The following is a 20,878-nucleotide window of genomic DNA, read 5'->3' as shown; positions in this document are numbered from 1 at the left end:
GCGAAGTAGAATAATGGCAGCCTCCGTGTCGAAAAGTGAAAGGATAAATTTCGGCAGCATTCGGCGTTTGTGATAAACACCTAGCCTGTCATCCACTTAAGCACAAAACTGCACAACTATTCTACGGTAAATGGCATGCATCAAGTCTGATTTCCGAACATGAATGATTATAAACGTACACTGATTCGGCAAACTTATCAGAATGACATTGCCATCGTAGACTTTTCTTCCGTGTTTGCCGTCTTACTGGCAAAGCCTCGATCATTGTACGTCACGTTTCATGGCTAGATACAAGATTAGATATCTGTTTTCAGCTTATTCAGCTTTAGTTGTTGTGCTCCATTGTTGTGCTCCCTTTTCTCCATTGGGACAATTTGTTGGTCAAGGTAGCACAATTCCAGGGCTAGCCTTATAATAGTCTACCCTACCACATCGTTTTACTTTAATCTTGCGGTAGGCGATCGCTGCATCAAACTTATGCTCAGAATGTTCCAAGATGTATTCTTAGTTCAATTTTTGGTCATTGATGTTCCTTGTTAGAAAAAAAAACCTGACGATAAACATCAAAACTCTGGCTTGATGTTTTCTAGAACTGCCCATGTTTGGCTTCACTTTTGATGCTGGTAGCCTACATTTACTCTAGGAAAACATCAAACTGTTGCTGCCAAAAGGTTTTTATATTAACTTCCATGTTACAATATTTTCACCTCTGTGTCTTGCGAGTAAAGCATGTAGGTGCAGTTAGGTCAGATTCAAGGCTTTAAATTTAAAATCAACTGTTAAGAGGAAAAATGATTGCATACACCTATCTTGACTGTACGGATCTAGACTAAACATGAAAGGTTTTGCCCTGCTTTAAGGTGAAGAATGATTTTGTCTGTCTCTGTAGCCCCTGCGATCAATTCATCTTATTCATTATGTCCTCAGAAAAGCTAAAGCTCATGAGCTTTTATGCTGTCACCACTGTTAAGCAAGGTCATATCGGTGCATGGTGAGAAACTCCCATATGTGGAGTAAACCTCATTCAGGATCACTTGGATTATAATGATTGGAAAAAAATTATTTGTATGATCACATGGCCTGTCAAAAAGGTGACAAATTTCTTACTGGCTATTTTGAAGCCACTGAATTCTGATTTTTCCGAGAGGCCACATTTTCAGCATCGCTAACCTTTGCTAGGACCAGTTAGATCTGTTGTCTGTGGTTGCATGGTGTAATGAGTCCAGTGAGTTGTATCTGCATTTGATATGTAGTAATTAAACAGATGTAGTAAAGTTATGAAGGTATTTATTGCGGCTAGTGTTAGATGCATTACTAAAAGGAAGGTTAACAAGATAGGAAACCATGATTTACACTTAACGATTTGTTCTAATACATGACATAAAATTTAGTGTCAGCAGCTTCCTATTTTATGCATGTGGGGATCTTACATGTAGATGTTTTGTTTTCTAATATGTATTATTACATAAACATGTAAAACAACCTGTCACTCAGACTTGGGAATTTGTTGGTATTGCTGCTACTTCTGATTAAGTTGTTTATCATTAAAAGAAAAGACCCCTAAAAAACGAAGTAGACATCACTAAATAGACCACTTAAAACTATGCATAAATATTCTTTCATTAATTTTTATAGATTTTTGTGAACAGTGTTAAAGGCATTCAAACATTTGAATTCTAAGATGTGCTTTATGAACCATACTATCACAGTTTAGGAACTCTGACGTCAGAGGAAATTTTGCCAACTCTAATCATGCCACTGAATGTTTGAACAGCTTGTTTTACCCATATGTAAAAAATTACTGACATAATTAAAATTCCTTTCTTGTATTAAAAAGGAGGAAAAAAAGGTAATGTGACGTCAGAGTTTATAGATACTGTAAGGATGGCTCATAAAGCTTACCATAGTATTCCAATATATGAACTAATATTTTAGCTTTCTTTTACTTTAAGATTAAGAGGGTTGTGTGTGCATAAGCTGTGAAAATAATTATATACGGTACACTTTTATTTGGCAGAGATGGTGACAAAAAAGCTGATAGATCTGTGATGTCTACATCTGGTAACCATAGAAGGTGGCACATCACATGTGAAGATGTGGGTCGATTGGTTCAGTGGGTGAAAGGACGACTAGGGATGAGGCGATACCAGTTTCTCTTTATTTTGCTGTGTCTCAGCTTGGTGTATCTCTTAATACAGTTCTTCATGGTTTTAACTGTGAAACAGGTAAACTTTTTGCTCAAAGCACTGTAATTAGACATTGCATTAATTTTCTTGTTTCACAAAACAGTATATTAAATTTTTATCAGTCTGTACAGATCAAATAATAATCACATTTGTACACCAGATGTACCATCTAGCAAAACTGTTATAAAAATGGAATAATATCCTTTATACCATGCTGAACATTGCTCAGTGCGAGTCCAAATCCTTGAGGCACATGAGTTTGGGATTCAATCCAGGCCATGTGCTGGGAATTTGTTCTCCTGTTGCATGCTCACTGTTCATGTGGTCATTGTTTTTCAATCTCATTGTTTACAATAGGTGTTAGAAGTGCTCTTGGTCAGTCTTGTTCCGTAGTCTTCCACCAATAAGTCTGTACCTCACATGTAGGAACATATGTCAGTAACTTGCCACAGGTTGGTGGTTTACACCATGCTCTCTCCACCCATAAAACTAACCATAACCACCTCAGTAAAAAAATTCTTGAGCATGGCATGAAGCAAAAATCAAACCAAATCTTTCTCGAATGGAAAAAGTTCTTCCCAATCAGCTCCCAATTGAATTCTGCACAATTACTGTATAACATTAATGTTTAAGTATATGTTTGTGAATTATGCATACCAGAGATTCCGTACTTGTGGCTCACATACATCATCAGTTTAAAGGCAAAGATTAGAACAAAGACAGGGTTGATCGTTTTGCTTATGGAGGAATTGGAGAATTGATTTGTTTCAGTTATACTATTCATTTTGTTTTAACATATCCTGTCTTTTAACAAATATCCTTGCATGAAATTCTGCCCAGTTTTACGTAGGTGAATTAAAGCTAAAGACACACACGTAAAATTGAATTCAAATCTCCATCTAATGACTCATTTTTTTCTTCCATAGGATGAGAAACTTTCATCCAATGTGGTGAGTTTTTTTTTTCTTCAAAACTGTTCTTTTCTCAAGTATGATTTGATGAATCTAGATTTATTGAATTACACTGTGTATGTAATATTAATAAAACTATAGAGCTAATTGTACAGTTACTATGGGTAATTGACTTCAACCATCTTTCTACTAACCAGGGGAGCAGTCTTTATTTTGAAATAGTCAGTACTTCTCCGTTAGACTATTCTTGCTTTTCTCTGCTGATTTACTTTACTCCAAAAAATAAACATGTATTTTAAAAGATGTAAATAAATAATAAAGTATATATACTTGTTAAATAATAATTACTTATGTTACTACTGAAGACTTTTAAGTGAATTTATATGATATAGTCACTAGATGTACTTAGCATGTTATACATACATAGAAATTAAAACATATATTAAAGCATTTAAATGTACTTGTTCTTTTTTTACCTGTAGTAATCACATACGTTCATGTATAGCTTTACCATATATACCACATTCCTTTTCTTTTTTATATTAGGAAGTATTGACTCTATTTCTGGAGGTGTGCTCTCAGCAGGGTGTGATTGTCACCATCCTTGAGCCAGAGGCTGTGCGTACCTACCTGCGTGGCGGTGTTACAGAAGATGTTCTCTACTGTGAGACATGCAATGAGTTTGGACGTCATCACACCACTATTGGTTTAGAAAGTACAGATGTGAGTGGTCTGAATATTTTAAGCAGCTGTAATTTACTATTTCAACATTGTAATTAGTTTTTAGCTGATGTTAGTGAAATGTACATATGAACATTTCATAGAGAGTCTTCATTTGACTGAAAAATAATGAAATCAACCTTTACCATTATTTTTATGCCATTTCAGAAAAAAAACCCCACAAACAGCACTTTGTATTTTCTCCATAGAACATGACATTAAAACAGTATTTAGAATTTAGATAAACCAGGCTGATGTGATAATTCTTGAACTGTAACCTTTCAATGTTATTGCTAATAAAATGTTCATTGTTCAGGCTTACAATGCAGAAAAAACAAAATCACAGTTAGGGTTTTTTCGAAGTAGCATCAGATGCAAATCAAGCTGTAATAAATATAGTAACATTTTAGGTGTAGGGCCTTCCAGTTAGTTATGTGCACAGGCTTGGTGATACCATTCCGTACCCTCTTCCCCAATAGTTGTTTTAACATCATTCACAATCTACTTTATTTGCTCAACTATCTGACTGGTGTTAGAACAAACTAAACCTAGGGTACAGAAAGCACTACTTTTCATGAATTCCATAAGTGATATTTTATGGCATATTTAATGCATACGTTGTTATTATTATATACCACTTTGATTACAAAACAATTTATATTTTGCGATCTAAACACTGATCTCCTCCAAAATTATTTATATGACAAAGATAAAATATGCTAACATTTAACAAAAGTAACCTAGAAGTACCTGTGTGTCTCCTGTCTTTAAAGCATAAAATACTGTTTTATGTGTGGTTTACGTAACAGAATACACATGTATATATACTTATGCAATCATTAAGATACCAAATGCCTGTTATATAGATGGCAAAGCTTAAATGATGCTGAAGCCTTCACCTTTTGTTTTTTATTGTCACAGAAAATATCTCCAGATCTATTCATCATGGCTGGCTTGCGTGTTCATGAGGTCAAAGTCCCAGACCCTAGGCTTGAATCAGTAACCAGTTTGAATACACCCAACATCACAACACATTACTTCATACAAAGAAGGATTCCAAGCAGCCATATCATCCAAGTTGTTTTCTTGTATGAAAGAAAAGATGATGAGGAAAGCTACTTTTGGCACAGTGACATCAGATGGGACTCAGATTTGCCCAAATGGGTGACACAATCATTGCAGCTAGAAGACTTAAGTTTTGGAACTACTTCAGGAGTTTACCAAAGGTGGGGATACTTCTGATTTTGATCGAAAAGTTTTTTAGTTCTTTGTGCAGAGTTTATATTGCAAGATGCAGATATCTGAGTTCAGGTTGTACATATACATACTGTAATTCTTCAACTTTTTCACATGTTTGCAAGTTGTTTATTCAAGCATATTCATAAGGCATTATTCTTAATACGTAACATACATGACACCCTGCATTTATGAAATGGGTATTAAGATTTAGCGCCTGACTAACATCAATATTACATTACTTTTAACAACTTACCCTTTCTTTTAATAGCAGACATCAAAGACTGCAGCATAAAATATGAGTCCTGAAAGTATGAAAATTGTGGATGCAGACTAATTTTAACCTAGAATCTTAATGTACTTGTGTTATATATCGCATATTTAATGCATGAAACTGCAACTGTAAATGAAGTTGCAATCAACGGTATTGTTCTTTAATTTCAGGTTACTGACTGTTAATGTAAAAGAGCGTGGGTATAATCTGAAAGTGCCAGAAAACTTGATGACCCAGACATTTGATGCAACCTTTTTAGACTGCAATTATACTCGTGCAAGGGAATTTTACAAACTGTACAAACAACCGACTGATAATGAATTTGTGAAAAAAGCAGTCACCGTGATGTTGAAAGGGAGAGAAGTTCTGAATAAACTGGAGGTACCGTTTTGGCTAAGCAGTGGCAATTGCTTAGGTAAGATAGCGATGTGTCATGGCAGTGAAAGCCAGAGTTATAGCCATTGTGAAATATATCCTTTTGGTGTAAATTGATAGGGATGTGAACCCGTGCCCATGACATTATGAGTGATACAATCTGTATTTTAGGGGCTCCATTTTATGTTGTACCAGTACATTTCTGTTTCCTGATAAACTGATTAAATCCATTGTTATCCCATGCCTCTGTGAAAGTTAGGGATATTAATCTGGGTCCATCTAATTGTCAATCCAGCTGTCAGGCTTAGCCGTCTGTGCAACAATTTCTCTAAATATTGGTTGATGATAATAAAAAAATTTTGTGCAGGTTCACTTTGTGAAACGCTAGATCAAGTTTGAAAACCAGTGGGATGTGTTACATATGTGGCATCATGTATAAATTCTCTTAATCCATTTGTTTGTTTTGTTCTAGGTTGGTTCCGCCAGTGTGGCATCATTCCATACAGCCAAGATATTGATTTTGGGGTGGGTATACAGGATAATGATGACCGGATAATTCCAGCATTTCAAGGAGCTGGATTTACACTCAAGCATCTCTTTGGAAAGGTGCGTCAATGACAATTTGTCCACAACAGATATTATGAATGCGCTGCAGGCTAAACTAAATTTATTTTTTTCTGGTGTGCCGACACTATAAAAAAAGGTAAAAATGGATCAAAAGTAAAACTGGTAATCATGTTTTTTTTATCTTGTCCAATGTTGATGTTTTTATGATTTCTCTGTTTTCAAGGCTTTCTGAAAAATATTTCATGTAAATATCTCTCTGAGAGGAAACATTGCCAAGATAGTTTATATTTTCCCACAAATTAGATGATTTTTCAAGTTTTATATTTATATCCACCTATGACATTAAAAAAAAACTTACTCTGTTATTTATAAAACAACAATTAAAATTGGTCTTATGGTAATGCTCAATGTTGTAGAGCAGTAGTAATGTTTCAGTCTACATTTTATGTTGTACTACAATGTCATGTAAATTGACTGAAATATAATTGTGGTGAAATGACCAAAGGACTGATTGTTTGCAATTTTTCCATGTGTCCCTAAATGCTGCGCTGGCTTTGTGTTGAACTTCCATGTAAAGTCTGGGATGTCTTGTTACATGTAATTGCCTTGAGTATTACCAGTTTGTTAATATTGATGATGGTAAGACTTAAGAAAATTTATTAAGAATACCATAGAACCCCTCAGCTGTAAAATTTGGCAGTTTTTGTAATCTCTACACCAGGATGCCATCGGGTTTAATAGCGGTTTATATGCCCGTGCCAGCAGATTTTGCTCAGAAAGATGAAACGATAATTTGCACTTTCATGGAGCATTATAATTTTTATGCAAATAGATTGACCTCACATTTTGACAGCCTATTTTGTCACACATGAGATTCCTCAATGCAGTTTGTTAGTTTTCTCACTTTCTGTTTTTGAGCCAGTTGTATGGTGGAATATTTCTTATTTACATGTATTTTTCATAATTCTTGGAAATTTGGCATACATGTACTGTAATTCTGCAATCTTTTCACATATTTACAAGATCTTTATTCAGGTTTCTAATTTGGCTCCAAAAGCAAGTTAAAATGGTTCTTAAATTACACTGAGGGTTGCTCTTTCATATATGAAAAAGTTGATGAATTACAGTGTAAGGTAGCTCAGTAATGTAGCTAATAAATGGTTCCACAAAATTGTTTATGTCTTGTCTGATTTTAATGAATATTAAAGTTTTCAAAACTTTTGAAATTTTTAACTTTCTCTGAAAAATCAAGATGAATAATTTTCATAAACCCATGGGATTGTTTTTTAGATTTAAAAGTCATCTATGCACTTGGACAATAAAATTGTGAAAATGTTAAAAAATTGGCCAAAAAATTGGCCAAAAAATAATGTTTTGAAAAACAACAATTACCCTTTCATATTCACCAATAAGAAAGTTAGATAAACTTCAAAATCATTTTTGAAATCAGCAGTGCTGTAGCTTTCAGAAATTCAACTATATATGTGTACACGTATATACATGTACATGTTACTATTTGATTAACATTTTGGATTTTATATGGCAAACTGCAGAATTTTACTTAAGAGGGGTTCTAGTATCCTTGTTTAACCCTGTTTGTTTTTTCTCTCTGATAGATATCTGATAGCTACGAGCTATCATTCATTCATGTTAAGACTGGGATCAAGCTGGACTTGTTTTTCTTTTATGAGGAGCCAGATTATCTGTGGAATGGTGGAACCGAATATGACACAGGCAAGAAATACAAGTAAGTGGATTTTCAAGTCATTAAGCTCGTTCTAAAACCTACTTTAAGCTCTCTGCCTTTCAGAAATGTTTCCTGTAATGATCACATTTGCAAATATAATTCTTATTAAGGATGGTAGCATTGCATGTTTTATGTGGTGAGAAAAAAAATTTAAAAGTGGACGACCCAAAAAAAAACATTGTTACAACTGATTGGTGGTTATTATATACCTCTGGAGGTGCCTCTTTCGTGCTTCATCTAGCATTGGAGAAAATTCTTGAGTATAGCGTAAAACACCAATCAGATAAATTAATAAATAAATCTAGCTTTGGAGTATGGTAGGTAGATGAGTAAAAATATGAAGAGAGCATGGCATACTACTCTCTATTTAATATGTGCTTGTGATGCTTATGAACCAGCAAAAAATCTTACCAATAGAAGACAAATTAATGGCCAGCTCACAAATGGGAGAGCAGCGAAACCATTGAATACACACATCTATGGACATCCCATTTACCTGATTTAAACACCTGCATAAATTCTTAAGATTTTTCAATAAACCATTTCACCGGCCCCGACAGCACAGTTGGTAGAATGTCCTCTTCGGGAGGAGGTAGATCCAGGGTCAATCCTGGGTCGAGTCACACCTAAGATCTTAAAACAAGAAGTTCTAACTTCCTCGCTTACACCCTTCAGCATGAAGGGAATAGTGGAATGACTGGTTGACCCATATCAGTATAATGGCTCGGGCTGGGTGGCTTACTTGCCTTCTTTAAGGCGTCTCAGTGAAACAGCATTCCTTCGTTGTCATATGACTGAAAAATTGTTGAGTACGATGTTAAACCCCAAGCACTCACTCACTCAAGAACCATTTCAGTGTGATAATATCAGTTCTTGTTTTTTAATAGGTACATTTTCCCCAAGTTCTCTTTGTGTTGGACGGAGTTGCTTCAAATGAAATTCCGGGTGCCATGTGAAACTGAGAGTTATGTGGAGGCTAACTATGGTAAAAACTGGATGAAACCTGTGACATCTTGGGACTGGAAAAAAAGCCCTCCAAATGTTCGAGAAAATGGAGTTTGGCCAGATGATGAATGGGACAAAGTGATTCAAATTTATGACAATGTGGATCAGAAAGATGATATTGGTTTGAAGTTGAAGGGTTGAAATATCATTTCCTTCACATGGAGAACTGTGGATGAGAATGATTGATGGAAGTGAATGGATATTATGTTGTGCTTGTATGTGGTACTTTTTTATATATAACTGACAATTATATCTAGGACAACTTCTATATTTGAATATTTATTCCCTTTAGCCTTTTGTGTATCGTTTGTTAGAAAAGAGTTTGGTAAGGTGAAACCTACACATCCTACCAAATAAATTGTTTTATTGGAAACAACACGAAGGATTGTAATATGTGGAAAACCATGTTGTAGGTTTGAACAGGTTTTTCCAGTCACTGTCATTTTTGTGTTTTCATGTTGTACATGGTAGACAGTGGTGGTAAATCTCACTAGAAAACTTTTGATCAATTAAGCCAAGCAGATCAATTAAGCCAAGCAGATCAATTCATTCAGAGACATTTTCCAGCCCTTCAGTTTAAAAATGCATTTTTAACTTATTAGTCAGTATTTGAAACATGATTTTTATATTTGAATCAGGATATAAAATTGTTAATACATAGAAAAGTGTTATGTTAATACTAATCTTTCAAAATATGATCATCATCTATGTAAGCTTTAATTAATACTTACGCCCTAATTCCTGAACCTTTTTGCATTTGACAGTGCAAATTTCAGTGAGATTTATGCCTCTTCATTTGCTTTCCGAAACTGCACAGCATTGGTTGGGTGGACAAATTTCAGGACGTCACAAAAAGCACATGTATAATTTTATCAGTCCACACAGAATAATATTCTTAGAATATGCTTGAATAAAAAACCTTACAAACATGGGGAAAGGTTGAAGAATTTCAGTACAGGTAAGTGAAAATTGCTTTATGGAATCAGTCCCAAAGCTTTGGCACATGTTTATTAAATGATCTACTCTAGGCCAAAGAAAACTACATGTAGTTAGGTAGAATGTGTGAAAGAGATACATGTAATAAACTTTACAAATAAGATCAAGTTTGTATATGTTTCACAACATTAATAAGATAATTGATCAGTGGGTTTAAATTTATTTATTTATTTTATTGGCTATAACATGGCTTTCATTGTTGTGATAAGATGAAGCCAGAGTTTCCAGGGTAAACAACAGACTTAAGGCAGTTCATGCTCATGCTTGGAAGGTCTGCCAACAATCTGTGGATGATAGTGGGTTTCCCCTGGTTTTCTCCCATGATAAGGTTAGCCGCCGTTGTGTTAGTGAAATTTTCTTGAGTATGACAATGAAATGAATAAAATAAATAGACAAAATGCATAACTGTACCAAAATACTCTGAGGGATATGGAATCAGTGCTGAATGACTAGCAGTACTACATGTCAAAATAAGATATCCAGTGTTAATACCTGATGCCTTGGTCCATATATTCAATTCAGCGTTATAGACTTGTCTTCATCTCTCACACAGGGAAATTTTAAATTTAGATGTATTGTCAGCTGTTCTCATAATATTTAGATTCCCTGTACAATGCATAGATGTAGCTAATGACATACCCCAGGTGTTCAGTAACAGGGAAAAAAAATGGTAAACAAAGTTTTTGGGATGATATCGCAAAAAATATTTCATATGTTGAGCTCAGGATTTGCGCCCATGTAGAGCACAATAACATGATGGCTTGTGCATATTAATTAATTAAAATCAGTATTAAAGTAAATGTTTGGGGTGATATCTCAAAAATACATCTGAAGGTTTAGATGCATGTAAAGCACAATGACACAAGGGGGAAGCTCCATTGCTTGAAGGTACTTAATATACACAGGCATGGATAATTAAAATTCACCACTTTAGTACTTGAATAGCATTGAATAGAAGTTATGCATTCACGTGACTCCTAAATGCAAGCTCTTTGGTGGCCTTGTGACCAAATCTAAGCATTTTGCCTGGTTAGGAGCAACTTTGAATGCAATTTATTCTGCTTAATGTTCTAATCATGACATTTCTTTACGTTTGGTGAGTTAGCTAACATCATGTTTATCAATATATTTTGTCTAGGCATGGAAATGCCTTCACAACATGCTTTATACACTGCTTTTGAAAAGGTTGTATAGGGTAGAAGCCAGTATCTGGGTTGCTATGGTTATTTTTTGACAGGTAATAATTAATGATCATGTGGCTGTATTTTTGACATTTAATGTATGGGTATCTACATTATATACACATATAACCAAGATTTGTATGTCATTATCAGCACAAACCATTTTTCAGCCCTAGTATTGTTTGAAAACTTGATATCATATATATGTTTTACATGGTTACACAATATAGGACAAGAACCCTGGCTCGCAAGCTTTAGGGGAAGTAGACAGTGTTAGCTCTGACAGTTTTTAGGTTTCTTCAGGTGTAAGGCTCCATTCATACCAGTTTATATACATTGGTCCAAGAAAGCATTTAAAAAGTATCCCCAAATGTCCCCAATTGCAGAGCTGCCGGGAACTTGGTGGGCTTAGGACTCTCTAATAATTGGCTTATTATCGGTCTGATTGCCTGTGTACGAATTCTACACACTCTGAATGCTTGTTACAGGTGTGGAAACCTACGATTCTACCCAATTAACACTATACTTTATAGTTAAAGTAAGCTCTTTAATGTAGCTCTGAGGACTGTTGACCATATTCCCAGCTTAGATTCCACATAGATAACCACTCTGAATCATTACATTCACAAACCTGTAACTCACTCCTGTCACCTTCACTGTCCTCAAAGCTAACAACGGGCTGAGTTGCAGGTTAGTAAATGGTACATATCTGTATTAATGAAAACCATTCTGGGCCCAGTTTCACGAAGCTCTCTTAAGGGTACGAGCTCGCAACTGCCACGATGACTTGATGCTTATAGTACTGGTTACCATGGATGTAACATTAAGAGTGCGTCTTTAAACCAGACCCTGGGAAGAAGAAAACTGATCTCAGATCAACCTTTACCTTTACTGGAAAATCTATTTTAGCTAACACATGTACATATTACTGGTATTTACTTCTTATGAATCAGTTTTTTAAAGGATAATGATTTTTTTCGCATGCATGGTTTTATTGAAAACAATGTTTCATATATCATATAAAGGCATTGTTCTCATAGTATCTTCAAATATAGGAAATATTTTGTACAAATATGACAACGTAATTGTACGTTGTTGCACAAGGATGTAAACATTCCTCTCACAGGTGTTAGACATTGTATTGGATTTGAATTGTAGGCCTACAAGATGGCCTACCAAAATAAATAGAATGGAAGCATAATTTATAAATAAAAAATTTGTCGATAGACACCAATGCCTTTTTTTAAATTATTTTTTCTTCAATTGGTTATGTGTAATTTTGATACATACTGTAGTCTTATTTCAGAACTTCAGTTTGGAACCTTCAAGATATAAATTCTACCACTGTATACACCTGGATCTGGCTCTAATTTGGTATTTTTTTTTTTTTTTAATTTATATAAGAACCATGTCATCATATATTCATGTTAAAGAGGAGAAAAACTGAACAATTAATTTATCTCAATATTAAAATTGTCTATAAAAATAACAATCAAAGTTTATGTCTATTGAACTCCAGAGACAAGGATAAATTCTGCTTTGAACACGTCAAATTTGGGATCCACATCACAAGATTTTGATGATTGTGTTGCATTAATTTTGAAATCAGGCTGATGGTCACCAATTAATGCCCTACCTTATAAGCCAGATCAGACTCCCAACTGCCCATGTTAGACACACATGTACATGTTATGCCAGTTACCTCTCTTTAAAATTTTCAGCAGTTATAGAACATTAATGTTACCCCAAATTTTTTAAGTTGAAAGTTTGCTAAAAATGCTGATTTCTAAGTGTGTATTGGCTGGGATAACACCATTAGGCCTCTGTGTGCACCTTGGTGGATTTCAGGTTTGCACCATATCCTCCAGTGAGTCTGAAACAATTTTATTGACCTTTTTTATCGAAATGAAACTTGGTTCTCAATGCCTTCACCATGACAAAGGGTCTAGGCTGAGCTTCAGGCTGCTTAATCATGTCAACAGAATTATGGTAATTTATAATTTTATTCTGTTTCGAAGATTTCCAGACTTTTTCAGAATGGTTCTGATTTGGCACAATGTGTCGATTTTTGATAAAATCAAGGCCATCTATGTTATGCTGTACACAGTTTTATGAAGTTTTATTCAAAGTCGTTCATCATACTGAACTGATACATGGCAAATGTACATGGCTACAGCGTGAAAAGTTTCAGATCAATTTGAGCAGTTTCAACCAATTTGTAATGGCATATAATTTTAACTGAGTGATACAAATCAAATCTGTATCTTATTCAGCTTGACATCATGTAACAACCACATAACCACCACCATAACCTTGGTATCTACATATTTATTGGAAAAAAATCAAAGACATGAAAAAAACATATATATATATATATGTGTGTGTAAATAACAATATATATCACACACACAATCTAAATAACTGAAGTGAACCGTTTTTTTTTTCTTTTGTGTTGGAGATTTCAACAGAGTATTGTCCTTTTAAGAATGCCGTACCTTGACATAATGCACCGACACTGTAGATGTAAAACAAACAAGGGAAATAACTGCAACAAACACATATCTGGACAGTAAAAAACCATTTCAATTTCAATGTTGTATACACACAGAATCCCTTCTTATTGCCAATGAAAATAATATATAGTACTTGTACAAATACTTCTTGTACATGTATACCTTCTTGTCATACATGACATAATCTCAAAGAGTGAATTTACTGTGAAGAAAATGGGCAAGAATTTATTTTTGACAAATTTAACTTCTCTGACAACACCAAATCTGACATACTAATGCTGCTAAATATTGTCAAAATATATAGGCTGCCAAGAGGTCAAGAACTCACTCGAAAAACAACTAAATTTTTGTACAATAGTCTGGAATCCAACAGCTCATAAATTTAGTTTACTAGTGTAAACCATTACCCATCAAAAGTTAAAGAAATTGCAAAGTACTTTAACTTTGAATTTACAAGATTGAGATCACATGTGAATGTTACACTAACAGGGCACAATAGGACTCATTTCATTACATAAATCATAATTCACAAATGTGTGTATTATGTTTATTGACAATTTAATTTCACCACAAGTTATTTTGGATATAAGTTATATTTGATACTTTTGAAATTTAAAAAAAATTATCACAGTAGATTAGCATGATTTCAAAATAACATGTTGCTTTAGTATCAATTTGAGATTTTTTTAAGATGACCAGCCTTTGCTCCTTGAATGTCATAAGAATTAGTTGTCATCAAGTTGAAATGTTGTTCTGTGGAACATCCTCAGATTGCACATTTTCTCATTGGTCATCATTGTCATGAGATTGGTCCTGATTGGTTTCTGACTGGTCACATGACTGCATTTCCTTGGTGACCTTTGGTCTCCACACGCCTACAGAAATCCCATCACCAGCACTGACCAGGATTCCATTTTTATAATGAAGCTGAAATGACAATACATCTAAACTTCTAGGTACTTCAAATATGCAACATTTTCAGTTTGTCAAACATTTTCTGGGGGTTTCTTACTTATTTTTATGCAAAATACATCTAGTAGGAAGTTGCACAATTAAGTTGATTTGAAAGCAGTGTAATGATACATACTCAAGTAACCCATAAAGACACGCTATGGACTTACTCCTGCCAGTTCTCCCTCTCCTTGCAAGGTTGTAATCACACCGGGGTTTTGGTTGGGTTCTAAAACCTTCAGTGTCTTATCAGTGGAGCATGTGAACATTGCCCCAGTGGTGTGCTGTATCGCTGTCACTCTATTCTTGTGTCCAACGTCACATGTCTGTAAATTAAAATGTACACTTAACAATTGTCTGTATTAGGATACACATGATGCAGGTTCTGGAAACAACTTTGGTTAAAGGTATAGAAAACAATAAAACATATAAAAGGTATATGTCAGATGAAGGAACATTAAATACTGCACCCCAAAAAACAGATTTATTTTTTAGAATTTTTCCTATCAAGTTAATGGTTTAAAATATTAGTGACCCAGAGGATATCACTGATGTCATTTGATATCCATGTGTTCGGTTTCTAGAAGCAGCTCATTTCAACATCCATTCGGTACAGGCATTTTGAATGATGAAATTTAATGGTTTAATATTTATTAAGTGGCAAAAACCAGATCATTCATCCCAATATTGTAAGAAATGGTCACCATAAAATTTCAAATTTCAAATGCATTTTTCCAAGTTGAAAAATAAAATAGATCAACCTATTTTTACGGATTGTATTTAATGATATCCCATGTCACATATACTTCATGTTAGTGTTTTCTTTGCCTTTACCTCGAGTTCACACAGCGCAATTTGTTAAATCGACATGTCAAATGACATTAGGAGAAAGGATATTTCACAACAAACTAGCACAAACTGCATCGTGTGAACATGGCTCACGAAATAAAGTTTGTCCAAGTTTCATTTGACTAAACTGCCAAAATATAAAATACTTAATGTTATAAAGCATCCCAAAATACAAATATAATAAATATTAGTAGGCTTCAGGAAATGTGACCATTTACCTGGACTAGTTCAAATGCACCACTGTGCGTATCAAACAGATGGATGAGGCCTGTTTTGTCTCCTACCCACAGTTGGTTTTCTCCATAGCTTAGGCACATCGGATAACTTTCCATCTGAGAAACACACAACATATATAGTATTTATTCTCCTACTGCTTCAGTACGGTACTTCTTTATTTCTAGAAAATAACATGTAATAAAGATAATAACAATGCCATTAAAATAAGGTAACTGAGAAAGACGATCATTTGTTATGTTATTTGTAGACCTTGCCGATAATTATATGTTTTCACAAAAATATAATGGATACACAGCTACATGTATATTATACTTTAAACATTAAGCAGCATATTTTGTTAACTGGACACAATTAATGTTTCATAAGAAAATGACACATTGTGAGGTGTAACTTTCCTTATAGCATCATAACAACAATAATTTTTTGATTAGATATAAAATATGCCTTAAATATGGTAAATGACGTGGAAAGCGTTACTAAGAAATTATAAAATCATAACGTTCAGGTAAAACTCACGGGAATGGTTTTCATTACAGTGTCAGCCCGACGATCAAAGATACACAGTGTTTTATCTTCACTACCAGTTACAATAAAGTGGTCATCCACTGCCAAGCACAGGACCGCCTGTCGATGAGATCGTCTCTTTTTGATCTTTCCATCCCGAGGATCAAGCATGTACAAGCATTTGTCATAACCCCCAGCCATGATCAGTCCAGGCTCTATGTGGAGCTTTAACAGGGCAGAATTACACCTGAAACAGTAAATGATATATTATCATTTTTTATTTTATCAAAACAACCATTAACAGTATTGAAGTTGAAAATAAAACAGTTTTTTTTTTACCTGGAAAATAACAAAGTTCCCTTTGCCACATGATATGAAGAAGATAGACAAAAGAAAAGACATGAACATAGCAGATGTAACAAATACATGTACTAACAGAAAGGGGAAGTTACATAAAAAAAATTATGAAAGTTAAATATCAGGCCTTCACTTTCACCGAAGAAAGTTTCCAAGCTTTCATGACTTTGAACTGCCAGTATCCCATTGCTTTGTGTAACGGTGTCCAGGATCTCTACTGCTACAGAACTAAAATGCAAACTTGACTTTTTAGACAGAGATTATGTATCCACAAAAACATGCCAATTATTTGCTCACTTGAACTGAGAGACCAGGGAGCAGCCAGCTTGAAGATCCCAGAGTTTGATATAGGTATCCCATGATCCAGTGCACAGCATATCATCCAGCGAAGCCAAAGACCATATCCAACCCTGCACATCAGAAGTAGAAAGTACACGATAAGTTATCCGCTTCCTAAGAAGAGTATATGTGGTGATTTAATCCCTTGGCGTGATTTCACACCATGGGTTTAATTCCTCACAGACTCTTCCAGATACAAGTAACAAGACATTACTATAATATTTATCAAATAGCAGGGTTAGAATTTCGTGCATTGGTGAGGATTTGTGTTGAAATTCTAACCCTGAACAACCAAACATTCCTGCATATATATAAAGCTGAACTAAGAAAAACCATGCAAGTTATGTTCACTCCAGACAGCTGACATAGTGGCATGCCTTCAAAACGATGTGCCATGGAATGTAGCAATTCAGCTGTGCAGGGTGTATTTGAACTCTCAATGCGATTTATATTATGAGTGACCTGCAGCTCTGGCAGGTATATGATTGTCAATATCTGAATCCATCTAATCAGCCAATGGCAACTACAAATCATAGGTGACATACACTGCCGGGAGAAATGTTTTTGTTAGCAGGTAATAAATGATGCAACCAGATAGGAATCATTACATATCACACGCCTGAGGTATGTTGCCCACTGGTAAGACAGTGAAAACATTAAATATTGTCTGTGATACAGAAACCCACTGACCACTAGTGAGAGAAAGTATGAGCCTGTGCACAAATCTATTTTGTGAGTGCTTGAGAGTGTGACTGAACAAAAATGTGCGATGTCATATAATCTGCCACGGGATCTTTCCACTTGTGACTAAGATGTCATCACCAATAGAATTCCAGTACATTTTCGCATGACTCTTTAAACCCATATATTCACACTGTTCACTGTTCCTGAAACTCTGATTCCTTAATTGAAATATTTAATGTTCAATTGTGATGTGTGAAAGCAGTGACCTTTGATCTTGTGTACATCCTATAGTGGAAAATCCTGTATAATGGAAAATCTTCAAATTTGCATTTATTGAGCAATTTACAACTGCTTTAGGTTCCTAGATGATTATGTTTTTGCTAAGTAAGTCTATTCCCCATAGGGGATCGCTCGGCAGAGTTTTGTTGCTGTCACACTTCTTCACCATCATGTTTTAAAATTCTTTACATGAACTTGTTCAGGTCAGTCTGTGTCATATTTGGTCATTGTTTGTAAAAATAAAAGTGTTAATTGCTGAGCGAGTTTTGTCAAGCCTCTGTAGAACGAAAGAATGTCAAACAGGAATGTCAACCTTAAATGTAACTAAAATCAAGAAAGACAATCTTGAAAGTGTAACTATACATCAGTAACTCACAAAATTGTTTTTGTAAGATCTATCGAGAAGTTACTTAACAAAAGTTTCCTTTTTCTTACTTTGTGAGCAACAGCAGAATGGAGATTGGCAGCTTTCATAGAGGCTGGATTTCCATATTCCAGCTTGTCTGCATCAACGATATTGAGGTAGCGGTCTCGTGAGCCAGATGCAAATATTTTCTGGTCCTAAGGAATAAAGAAAACTGCTTAAGAATAAAGTATATGATCAATTAATTCAGCTTAGTTAATTAATTCCATAGAGACACCTTAAGAAATAAAACCAAAGTGTTTTATGTGTCCTTAACTAAAGTGGTAGCCTATCAAGTAAGAACTATATTCGAACACCACAACTACAAGGTCAAAGGTTGGTGTTCTTCAACAAGAAACTGTGTTAGAGCAATAAGCCATAACCGTATAAAATATATTTCATATACATGTATTATCCATGCTGCAATTTATTTTCCTCAAGTCTTGGTAAATGGCTTGCTAATGTCATTTGTGGGATACGGTGTGTCAGGGCAAGGGTCTAACATCAATCCATAGAACAAAAAATACAAACCTTGAGAATATGAAACACAGTCTACTGGAGCAAAGATACCCACATCATATGAAAACTGTTCTAAATGCTCCTCTGGTTTACACCAAATACGGTAGGTTTCCTCTCTCTCTATGCATGCTTGTTTCCAATCAAAGCTCTCCACTGCATATACAAATAGACGTGAAAAGTGGTATAAATTAATTCAACTTGAGAATAAAGAGTACACCACTGTCTGCACTTACTAATGGAAGTAGTGTAAAATGTCATCTCTTTATCTATTAAAAACATTCTATCACTTCAAAAGATTTGATACACACGTATACATGTATGTACCTGAATATGGTTTACTCTACACTTGGCAAGTTAGTGAAGTAGCTGATATGGCTAGAGGGGGTTAGTACACCAGCAAAGTGCAATGAAACAGGAGCCAATGCAGTCGCTGTGAGTTCAAGTCCAGTTCATGTTGGCATCATCTCTGGCCTTATGTGGGAAGGTCTGGCAGCAACCTGTGGATGTTCATGGGTAATGCCTTGGCTATGCTCAGTTTCTTAACGCTGGCTGCCGTCATATAAGTGAAATATTCTTGAGTATGGCATGAAACACCAATCAAATGAATAAAGAATTTTGTTATCTTTGAGTCCTAAAGAAATAAAATCTTCGGCAGTTTCCGTAAAATTTTCCTGATGTGATGTACTAAATATTCTTTCAATGACGATGAATCAGGCTGATATGACATCATGTAAGGCAGTTACGTTGGAATGATGTCATGCTTGTTTAAAAGTACGATGTCATTTGTTGCTATAAGTCAATGATGGGTGACGTCAAGTGTTCTTGCATGATGTCTCACCTGGTAAAATTGGAAACGGCAGAAAACTCGTTTCCATATTATCCTGCTGAACTAACAACAACGGCTTAATAAAATGCGTTTTTTCCTACAATTTAAGAAAGCAATTCCGACTATCTCGATCCTTATCATTTAACTTTGTCTTTAAGACATACATGTCTTAACACTAAAGTAGCTCTTCTCCAACATGATTCTTACATGTGTACCCCATGGAGGCATGCCCTGCAGTTATGACAATTGTTTGTCAAAATTTTAACCTCTGATCAGCCGATATCAATAGAGAATCATGAATGACATAGGGACAAAACATGCTACAGTACCTGGGACAGCAGGGTATATCTTTGGCCAGCGACTTGATATCCTTGCTTTCCAGTAACTGTCCACAGTGAGAATATCCTCAAATGGTTGGCTTACATGACTTAAAGAGTCTGTTATAATTTTGCATCCAGGTAAGAACAAATGTGCATGAGAAGCTCCAAAGGTAAAGATTCGAGACAAGCCTCAGAGTTATCTGCCCCTGGAGACAGAAATCCCTGGGACAGATGTCCCTTGTTGAATCCAGCAGCAGCATTTCTCTCTAATCTTCGAGCATAAGAGCTCTCATCAGCAGGCACTGCATCTCCAGATGCTGCAGAAAAGTTGTCATCATCATTTCTCTCCTCATAACTTGACATATCCACCAAGATACAGCCTCTGAAATACATGAATCATAGAGATTTAACTGTCGAGTCTTTCAAACCTACTGTTCTCATTGCATGCAACTTTGAATTCTCTTAAGAGCATGGGCACAATTCAACAATCTATTCAAATTCTGGGGTGTATGTAGCGCTATTACATACATATATTCCTTTCCACAAAAAAAGTGGACTGATTGACTGATCAATGCTTTCAATCAAATGATGACAGTCATGCAGACACCAAGATACCATACTTCAACTCCTTTCTTTACGGTGGAGTTTTATAGCCATAGCAGCAATCTTGGAAAGACATACCCCTTTTTCCCAAAAAATTCTTTCTGAACGATGTCTGCTTCTTCTGTGGTTCTTACCTCTCAGCCCACCCTCACACATAACACATACTCACATATATTTCACTCAGTATTTGTAAGCCAAATCGAAACTCATAACATGGCAGACTATTTCAAAACAAATGATATCCACCATTAGGCTCTCCTTTTTGGTGAATGGTTGCTGCTTCAGCGAAGGCTGTA

At 35.1% G+C, this 20,878-nt stretch overlaps 2 protein-coding genes across 2 annotated transcripts; one reads left to right on the top strand and one right to left on the bottom strand.

Annotated features, from left to right (window-relative positions):
- The first annotated feature begins 10 nt into the window (after positions 1 to 10).
- On the top strand, positions 11 to 9,544 carry LOC135470113 (ribitol-5-phosphate transferase FKTN-like). The gene is made up of 9 exons (XM_064748870.1): positions 11 to 126; positions 2,018 to 2,225; positions 3,113 to 3,136; positions 3,644 to 3,820; positions 4,739 to 5,043; positions 5,498 to 5,742; positions 6,175 to 6,308; positions 7,886 to 8,016; positions 8,904 to 9,544. The coding sequence occupies exons 2-9, from the start codon at positions 2,049 to 2,051 to the stop codon at positions 9,160 to 9,162; spliced, it is 1,452 nt and encodes a 483-aa protein (XP_064604940.1). The 5' UTR covers positions 11 to 126; positions 2,018 to 2,048; the 3' UTR covers positions 9,163 to 9,544.
- Positions 9,545 to 13,300: 3,756 nt separating this feature from the next.
- Positions 13,301 to 20,356, bottom strand: LOC135471216 (F-box/WD repeat-containing protein 9-like). The gene is given in 10 exon segments (XM_064750340.1): positions 13,301 to 14,638; positions 14,833 to 14,988; positions 15,730 to 15,843; positions 16,265 to 16,499; positions 16,907 to 17,019; positions 18,347 to 18,472; positions 18,846 to 18,857; positions 18,859 to 18,986; positions 19,989 to 20,105; positions 20,108 to 20,356. Coding segments are annotated over 10 exon segments (1,380 nt in total). The 5' UTR covers positions 20,343 to 20,356; the 3' UTR covers positions 13,301 to 14,494.
- Between the last annotated feature and the right edge of the window lie 522 nt (positions 20,357 to 20,878).

The sequence above is a fragment of the Liolophura sinensis genome, chromosome 7 (assembly GCF_032854445.1).
Source record: "Liolophura sinensis isolate JHLJ2023 chromosome 7, CUHK_Ljap_v2, whole genome shotgun sequence".
Classification (NCBI taxonomy): domain Eukaryota; kingdom Metazoa; phylum Mollusca; class Polyplacophora; order Chitonida; family Chitonidae; genus Liolophura; species Liolophura sinensis.
Note: the sequence above shows the minus strand (reverse complement) of the source record. Positions and strands in the feature narration are given on the sequence as shown.